General features: G+C 43.6%; 1 protein-coding gene across 1 annotated transcript; it reads right to left on the reverse strand.

Moving 5' to 3' along the window:
• Window positions 1-1,378: 1,378 nt before the first annotated feature.
• Window positions 1,379-7,743, reverse strand: LOC133403827 (elongation of very long chain fatty acids protein 6-like). The gene is made up of 4 exons (XM_061679138.1): window positions 7,566-7,743; window positions 5,490-5,621; window positions 5,275-5,426; window positions 1,379-4,028 (listed from the first exon to the last, which is right to left on the reverse strand). The coding sequence occupies exons 1-4, from the start codon at window positions 7,658-7,660 to the stop codon at window positions 3,613-3,615; spliced, it is 795 nt and encodes a 264-aa protein (XP_061535122.1). The 5' UTR covers window positions 7,661-7,743; the 3' UTR covers window positions 1,379-3,612.
• Between the last annotated feature and the right edge of the window lie 2,317 nt (window positions 7,744-10,060).

The following is a 10,060-nucleotide window of genomic DNA, read 5'->3' on the forward strand; positions in this document are numbered from 1 at the left end:
AAAAGTACTAGTAGTATCGGTACTCTGTATCGGTGAGTATTGAGAGTGAATACTCATTCTGGTAAAATGTGGTATCAAACATTCCTACCAATTACGGGGACTCAACTGATTAATCGGCCAGCCAATTTTATCAACTGAGATTAGCTCTTTTCAAATCGGTCAAATGTTTTTTGTTTTCCCCCATTTCTTTTCTTTGAAAATAGCACTTTAACACATTGCAACATAAGACTGAGATCATGGCATTCAAACAAACAAAAAATATAGGAACTAAAGAAAAAACTAAAATATCCAAAATCAGCACAACAAGCACACGCACACAAAGATGGCAGCAACAACCACAAAGATTGCGTTTTGCCAATATCTTAATCCAGATCAAAAACCCAGGATGTCCATGTGGTTCTTAATCCAGATCTAAACATTATCAATCGTGCATAAATAATGTTTTGTCAGTAACGTCATTCATTATGTTGCTTATATTCTGCTTAGAGTTATGTCCTAAATCAAAAGATAAATTCATAAATTAATGCTTTCTTTGCATGTTTTTGTTCTTGAAATTTACTTTGTTATAAACTTCAACACATACTTAAGGACAAAGTATTATAAAACAGTCTCGGACAGGCCGTCTCAATCCCCGTTGGTGATTTGCATTCACAGTAACGAATGACTAGCGAATCAAAATCGAATCGTCACTCCTTGTACTATTCTGAAATAAAGACTTTTGTCCTACAAAAGAAAAATCTAATTTATTTATTTGAAACTATCTACCGACCCCCTGGTTACGTCCTGGTCACAGTATTGTGGGGTCGCAGATTATGTCACAACGCAAGAGCGAGCATACGCTGACTTTGACACATTTTGGCCGTGATTAAATGAAGAAATTGGTTATCATATTTTTTTTCTGCCCAATATCGGTCTTGACATCAGCCTCAAAACATACATATTGGCCGCTTACAACGCAACGCACTTCAAATTGATCTTTTATTCTGAATCAACTTCTGTCACTCGGTGATTGTGGTGCAGTACAGGTTTGAACCACTTGGAAGTGCCACCTGACCCAGTAGAGATGAGGACCGGGATTGGTTGGGAGACCATGCCGTCAATGAGCCCAAAAAGTGCTGAAGCTTGAAGGCTTAAATGATGAATAGTTCATTCTCATTTTTTCTTGCATTAGTTATATTCATTTCAATATTATTTTATGATCCAATTAGTTGATAAAAGGAATACAAAGTAGTGATACATAATTTTTTTCCTACCTTGTTTACAATAAATCAACAATTATTTAATGAAAAATACTTAATTTATGATGAAACAGCCAAAATATTTAATGAAATGATAAACATTTGCAAAAAATACAGGATTACAATAGTTTTTGGTTTTTTTATGTAATTACGTGTAAATCAAATAATTTAATAATGAGATAAATGAATGGAAAAATAATAAATTTTAACAACCCAACAGTTGGTGTACTTTGCTAAGCCCTGTTTTAAAGGGTTCAGATGTCGATCATCAATGTTCATCTTTTAACGCTTCACTGTAGGGTTTGGAAATTATTGAACACGAAGCACACGTTTATGAAAATATTTTTTGTAACACATTGACAGTGAAGATTTGGGGATTATTTGAAGATATTTGTTTTGGGAGGTGAGCTATTGTGTCACATGGTCACTAGAGGGCACCATCCATCCATTTTCTTCCGCTTATCCGAGGTTGGGTCGCGGGCGCAGTAGCTTTAGCAGGGAAGCCCAGACTTCCCTCTCGCTAGCCACTTCATCCAGCTCTTCCGGGGGGATCCCAAGGCATTCCGAGCCCAGCCGGGAGACTACGTCTCTCCAGCGTGTGCTGCGTCGTCCCCGGGGTCTCCTCCCGGTGGGACATGGCCGGAACATCTCACCACGGAGGGGAGGTATCCGAATCAGATGCCCCAGCCACCTCATCTGGCTCCTCTCAATGTGGAGGAGCAGCGGCTCTCTCTGAACCCCTCGTGGATGACCGAGCTTCTCACCCTATCTCTAGGGGAGAGCCCAGAGACCCTGCGGAGGAAAATCATTTCGGGTGCTTGTATCCGGGATCTTGTTCTTTCGGTCACGACCCACAGCTCGTGACCATATGTGAGAGTAGGAGCGTAGATCGACCGGTAAATTGAGAGCTTCGCCTTTCGGCTTAGCGCCTTCTTTACCACAATGGACCGATACAACGTCTGCATCACTGCAGTTGCTGCACCGATGTGCCTGTCGATCTCCCGTTCCATTCTTCCCTCAGTCGTGAAAAAGACCCTAAGATACTTGAACTCCTCCACTTGGGGCGGGATCTCATCCCCGACCCGGAGAGGGCACTCCACCCTTTTCCGACTGAGGACCATGGTATCAGATTTGGAGGTGCTGATTTTCATCCCAGCCGCTTCACACTCTGCTGCGAACTGCTCCAGTGAAAGCTGGAGATCACTGCTTGATGAAGCCAACAGAACCACATCATCTGCGAAAAGCAGAGATGCGATACTGAGGTCACCAAACTGGGCCTGGTTCCAGAGGGGTGCACCGGTGACCCGCGTCTGGGCAAGGGAACATGTTTTCCTCTGTTTTCATCATAGGGGTCATTGGAGCTGTGGAGCTGGTCCCTCACCTAGGACCTGTTTGCCATGGCTGACCCTGCCAGGGGCATAAACCCCCAGACAACTTAGGTCCTAGGATCATTGGGACACACAAACCCCTCCACCATGATAAGGTGACCGCTCAAGGAGGGGTGGAGGGCACCAAATGCTGGTAAATATCTTGGCGTGTGTGTGTGTGTGTGTGCGTGTGTGTGCGGCACAGTGGACAGACTGGTTAGCACCTCTGCCTTACAATTCTGAGGACTCTGGTTCAAATCCAGCCTTGCCTGTGTGGAGTTTGCATGTTCTCCCCGTGCCTGTGTGGGTTTTCTCTGGGTTCTCCAGTTTCCTCCCACATCCCAAAAACATGTGTGGTAGGTTGATTGAAGACTCTAAAATTTCCTGTAGGTGTGAATGTGAGTGTGAATGGTTGTTTGTTTATATGTGCCCTGCGATTGGCTGGCAACCAGTTCAGGGTGTACCCCGCCTCCTGCCCGCAGTTAGCTGGGATAGGCTCCAGCACACCCGTATGTTATGTCTATCTGTCTGTCTGTATTATTATCATTATTGTATGGTCAGTTTCCTTGTTGTACACATAATGCAACAAACTATTTTTTGTATGTATTTACATTTCATAATGTTAGCAGTTTATTGTTTGTGTAAAGACCAAATGTGGTTAAATCCATAATCATGATCTCGGGTTTCAACAGGGTAACTTGTAATCAATTACGTTTCCAAAGTCGTCCCTCCAACACTATTAAACAGAGATTTGGTGCCATCTTTTGGCATGTTAGGGTGTTTCAGAGCACAATACTGCAAATGGGCACATTTTTCAGGAGTGGGAATATTTGGCTGCACATGATTGGGTGCTGGCCACATGGGGGTGGGGGGGGGGCAGCAGCAATGCAGTCAAACCAGAAGAAACAGGTCAGTGTACTGAAACTCTTTTGTGTCTGCTTTCAGTCTCTTCTCATACTCATCGCCATCTTTCCAAAACAAAACTCGAAGACAGGAAAGGCCCGCGGCTACTCGGCCTTGGGCCGGGGCTCCAGGTACGCGTGGTAGAAGAAGTCGGCAAAGAGCAGCAAGTAGCTGAGGTACATGAGTGAACCCCAGGCGACGTGTCGGGGGCGCGCGGGGCAGTCGACGGACGGCATCCATCGGTACACCAGGCCGTTCACCGCCAGGCCCGCCACCATCTGCGCCAGCTGAGCGGCCGTGAGGACCACGGCCAGCGTGCGGGGCACACGCACGCCTGCGGCGCGACATGCGTAGTAGGTGTACATGAGCGCATGCACGCTGTAGTTCATGGTCATGAACCAGCCGCCGCCTGCCACCATCTCCTTGTACGAGTACCATGAGTACAGCAGCACTGTGATGTGGTGGTACCAGTGCAGGAACAGCAGGCGCTGCTTCCGAAGCACGATAAACATCGTGTCGCCTGACCCAAGTACAAACACGAGCAGATAGTCACATTGTGTCACATTACAAGCAGAGAGATTGGCAGACACACTGCAAAAAACTTAAAATCCATCCATTTTCTTTTTATCAGTTGTAAAGCATTTTATGTTCCCGCTGACTGTTTTCTGCACCTTCGTCCGCCATTGTTTTTCGGGCCTGTCTGTTTTGTCGACGAATTGTGACATTTGTCGTCTTTTGATGATGTGTAGGTCAGATGAGTACGACCTGCTCGTCCATACTGCACTTGCATCGGATACTTATCCAATATAGCCCGACTGGGAAAGTTGAGAAATGCTCAAAAAACACCTGTTTGGAGCATTCCACAGGTGAACAGGTAAATTGGAAGCTGGTGAGTGATATAAAAGGAGAAATCCCAAAAGGCTCAGTTGTTCACAAGATTGGAGCGAGGTTCACCTGTGTGTGAGCAACGGCGTGACCAAATAGTCCAACAGTTTAGTGATTTCATAATCTACAGTCTATAATATCATCAAAGGTTTTAGCGAGTGTGGAGAAATCTCTGCATGTAAGCGCCAGGGCCAAAAACCAACATTGAATGTCTGAGGACTTTGATCCCTCCTGCATTAAAAACCAGCGTCATTGTGTAAAAGATATTGACACGTGGGCTCAAGAACACCTCAGAAAACCATTTTCAGTTAACACAGTTTGTCACTACATCTACAAATACAAGTGAAAACGACCACGCAAAGCGAAAACCATACATCAACACTCAGAAATGCTGCCGTCATCTCTGGGCCCGACCTCATCGCAGATGAACTGACGGAAAGTGGAAAAGTATGCTGTGGTCTGACGAGTTCACATTTCAATTTGTTTTTGGAAATCGTGGACGTCCTGTCCTCCTGGCCAAAGAGGAAAAGGACCATCCGGATTATTATCAGCGCCAAATTCAAAACCCAGCATCTGTGACGGTATGGGTGTGCGTTAGTGCCCCTCTTGGACATCAAGATTGTGCCTAACCGTGTGGTCGCCTCGGTAACGCGCTCTCTAGTACTGACTGTGTGTTGTGTTTGTCGTTCGTCTTTGGAAACATTACCTGACTTACTTACACAAGGGAAGATTTGCTAAACAGTCAGACTTATAGATGTATTATTATGTTTTGAACAAATAGATAGAAATGAATGTATGCTACTGTAATATTGATTGTGAACGGTTTAAAAGTAGAGCTATTCTAAAAATTAAAATTAAAAAAAACTCGAAGTAGGACTTACCCAGCTCAGGTACCTTGCTCATGGCGAAGGCGAAAGCCCAGAACTTACTGACGGGTCCATCGTAGAAGCTCTGTTCGCACACGGAACGTCTCAGGCCGCCATTGCCCAGGATGTGAAGCATGTACCGGCCTGTGCGCGCTGCACCCGTCGCACTGTGCAGAAAAGCACTAAGGTCAATCACCATGGAGACGGCACGGGCAGACAGAAATTCTTACCTAAAGAGGGCGAGAGAGAGTGACCACACAAACAAAGGCCTCCGCAGGTTCATTTTAGGGTGGGGCCTCATGTAGCGCTGCCCTCCAAACACCAGTGCGGCGTACAAAGTGCTAACCACAAATGACGTGCCCCTGCAGGAAAATGTACACACACACACACACACACACACACACACACATACATACATACACATTAACCCAGACACGCAACACCAACCATGATGGCATGTCACATTAGCATATCAGGTCAACAGATCAGGTGGACGTATTGGGTCAACACAGTGGGTGGCAAACTGGTCCTTTAAAGTGCATACTGACGATAACCGCTCCTCACAATAAATGGAACTTTTTAAATTTTATTTTATTTATTTATTTATTTTGAACAACTTAATTTTTTTAGGGCTAGGGAATCCCTAACTCTCCTAGTGAGGGTCTGCAATACACTATATTGCCAAAAGTATTTGCTCACCTGCCTTGACGTGATTTTTAGTGATGCTCCATTCTAAGTCCATCTTGTTTAATATGACATCGGTCCACCCTCTGCAGTTATAACAGCTTAAACTCTTCTGGGAAGCTTTTCCACAAGGTTTAGGAATGTGTTTTGGGGAATTAATGGCCATTTTCCCGGAAGTGCATTTGTGAGGTTACACACTGGTTTTGGACGAGAAGGCCTGGCTCTTAGTCTCGCTCTAATTCATCCAAAAGTGTTCAATAGGGTTGAGGTTAGGATTGCGCAGCTCAGTCAAGCCAGTCAAGTTCATCTACATCAAATTCTCTCGTCCATGTCTTTATGAACCTTGATTTGCGCACTGATGCAGTCTTGTTGGAACAGGAAGCGGCCATCTCCCAACTGTTCCCTCAAAGTTGGAAATATATATATATATATATATATATATATATATATATATAAAATATTAGCCCCTGAGCTCCAGTAAAAGGAAATCTGAATGCCTCAGCATACCAAGAGATTTTGGACAGTCAAACAGTTTGGGTATTAGCCCTTCCTGTTCCAACATGTCTGTGCACCTGTGCACAAAGCAAGGTCCATAAAGACTTGGAATTAAGAATGGGATTTCTCCTAAATTCCTATCGGAGTCAAGGCAGGTAAAAGTGAATACTTTTGCCAGTATAGTGTGTGTGAAAAGTTTTTTTTTTTTTTTTTTTTAGCAAAGAGTGCACATTTATTGAACAAAATTACATTCATATTATATACTGATAACTAAAAGTTAACTTAAAAATACTACATTTAAATTTAAAATCGGAACTTTATTAAACATTTATGTCTAACTGATGTAAATTACAAAATTTCTTTGAATTCTACATGAGGACCAGTTGACCAACCAGGGTGGTCCTTGAGGATCCCTTGTCCTAGGTATGTACTTTTGAGGATGAGTTGTTGGAGGATCAGTTGTCCTGCAATCTCACAAGACATCAGGTAAACGGTTCGGGTCAGGTGGACACATTCCTAGACTGACAGTATCTTTTGTCCCTTTGGGCTGTTCCAACAATTCCTGTCCTCGACACACATGAATGACTGACAGATAAGTCACATGCACTAACATTCATTATGTGAGCGTGTGTGTGACAGTTACACACAAAACATCATGTGAACGTGACTTTGGAGACCATCCATCCATCCATTTTCTGTACCGCTTTTCCTCATAAGGGTCGTGGGCGTGCTGGACCCTATCCCAGCTGTCTTCGGGCGAGAGGCGGGGTACACCCCGAACTGGTCGCCAGCCAATCGCAGGGCACACATAAACAAACAACCTTTCACACTCACATTCACACCTACGGGCAATTTAGAGTCTTCAATCAACGTACCGCACATGTGTTTGGCACGTGGGAGGAAACCAGAGTACCCGGAGAAAACCCACGCAGGCACAGGGAGAACATGCAAGCTCCACACAGGCGAGGCCGGGATTTGAACCCTGTTCCTCAGAACTTTTAGGCTACCTTGCCCCTTGGCGACTGTATTAAAACAATAACTCCTGAGTTTGTCAGTCATGTCAAAGTGCCTGTGTGTGAGTGAAAGAGAGAGTATCACGCAATGAATGTAAGCGTAATTGTTCTCACCAGTAGTCCTTCATCCATCTTTGAGCTTCAGTCTGGTCAAAATGTTTTTCAAAGTCAAACTCTGAGATGGTCAGCGTGTGGTTTCCTTCCGCCATTTGGCCTTGCGTGTGTGTGTGTGTGTTTGCTTCAATGCTTCCTCGGCCGCTTCCAGCCCATTTAAGATTGGTTGGGGTGCGGTCACCACTGCTCACCTGGAACCTGCTTCACTGGTTGTGTGAGTGTGTGCCACCACACTGAGTCCCATCGTGGCACCAATGACATCAGGGGTGTTGAAAGTGGGAGGGGCAAAGTTATTTATTTTTTCCAGCTGTGAGGGCACTTTTTGCCCCTCCGAAACCAAGGGGGGTGGGGGTCGGGGTGGGGGGGGGGGGGGGGGGGGGTTGCGTATTGCCGAGATAAAAAATCTGTTCAAAAACCGTAAGCGTTTTCTCTCCAAACACCTTCGTCGACGGGATAGGTGGGTCGTGTTGCTGAGCGAAATTTTTCAGGGGCACTTTTGCCGCTCTGAAGGCACTTGTGGCCACTCTGAGGGCAATTTTTGCCACACTAAGGGTATAAAAGGGGCACATCGAGGTTGGGGGTGGGGGGGGCTGTGTAAATAAATGTTTTTATGCGGGAAGAATGTTTTTTTATTTTTCCTTATTGTACTCTTTAGAGTACAGATTCCTTAATTTATGTTAAAATAAAAAACCTTCTGTTTTTTCTTTTTTTTTTGGTCACCCTTTTCATGCCTTTGATGTTTGCATGTCTGCCTAACACCCAAACAGGACAAAATAAATGTTAAAAAAAGCAAGAAAAACATATTTTTATTGCAAGTAATATATATAAATATATATATATATATATATTTTTTTTTTTTTTTTTGCTTGAGTTAAGATTATATCTCAATGTCTTATTTTGTTGCTTGCAATTCAAGAACTTTCAGATGCTCTGACAACCCCGGCTTTCACCTGCCAATCAAATTCTTACCTTCTTTCACGGCTCCTAAGCGAGGAGAGGAGAATTCCTAGTGATGGACATTGCAGACACTTCACGGGTTGCAGAGAAGCAGCCTCTGATAATGACCAGAAAACATGCCGCCAGGTCAGTTTTTGGTCTTTGAAATTCAGCAGGACAACGCGCGTCTGCGGCCACCGACGGGTGCGCCATAAGCCCCCACAGTAGCATGACGCACACCAGTAGTTTTGGATGATTTCTTTCCTCTCCTCCTCTTTGCATCAGAATGCGCGGCTGTCAACTGTAAGGCTGACGGCCCAAATACTGTTATGCCGTATAGCTACGGCAGCCATTCTAACAGCTCTCCGTCTTAAGGGACTGCGAATCCCGTCCTATCTGACGGTGGTGGAGACACTGTAGCCCAAATAACACTTTACACTTTAGGAAAGATCTATTCTTTCAAGTTGCGGGAATAGTTTCATGGTCAATTGCACGCTGTAGTGGTAGTAATGGGTTCAGGTTAAAAGGAATGAGGAAGTGGCCATTTTGCCAAATGGAATAAGGGCGCTTGGTGTTTATATAGTGAGGAAGGGGACTCATGCTAGAAGGAATACGCCCCAGCCCAATGACATCACAGGGCTAAAAATTCTGCCAACTGATATGTTGAAAAAAATAAATATAAATTCATATATATATATATAAAATAAAAATGTTAAGATATACCTCATCAGTTCAGTGCTAAATTGTTCTGTCTTCCCGATGATAGCTGGGATATGCTCCAGCACCCCCGCGACCCTAGTGAGGAGACGCGGCTCAGAAAATGGATGGATGGAAGTACTTGTTGATGTACAAATTTCAGATTAAAATAAATGAGTCTTGAAGCTCTTTATTCTTTATTTCAGACCCAGGGAGATCCATATCACAGAGGAAAGAAAAACAATTTAATAGAGAAACAAGAAAGGAAGGCGGCACGGTGAAAAAAACAAAAACGTTTAAGCAACAAAAATGTTGCTTAAGCTTAAGAGTAGCAATAGATGATGCCCGCTCCAGAGGTGGGTAGAGTAGCCAAATATTGTACTCAAGTAAGAATACTGTTACTTGACAATAATGTGACTCAAGCAAAAGTAATCCTCCCAAAAAATTACTGAAGAGTAAAAAGTACACAGTAAAATAATGACTCAAGTACTGAGTAAATAGTGAGTAACTTCTGATTTTTTAACCACAGCATGAACATCAATTAAAAAATTAAAATAAAAAAATAAAATGCAAATTCTGACATTTCTGTGTGTGGGGGTGTGAGTGTATGCACAGTCAAAACATCTGCAATTTACTGCACGGTGTTTTCTCAAGTTATAAGTGTGCTGAACTTTCCCTGTTTCGACAGACAGAGCCAGACAAATACTACATTAGATGAAAGTTGAATTTGCCCTAATTGGTTATTTTACAAAGATTTTTATTTTTAGATTAAGTGATATTGTTCAGCAATATCTGAATTTGCACATTTATATTTTTAATTATTTTTATTTTATTTGATGTTCATGCAGGCGGCATGGTGGACG

Source organism: Phycodurus eques, chromosome 6 (genome assembly GCF_024500275.1).
Source record: "Phycodurus eques isolate BA_2022a chromosome 6, UOR_Pequ_1.1, whole genome shotgun sequence".
Classification (NCBI taxonomy): Eukaryota; Metazoa; Chordata; class Actinopteri; order Syngnathiformes; family Syngnathidae; genus Phycodurus; species Phycodurus eques.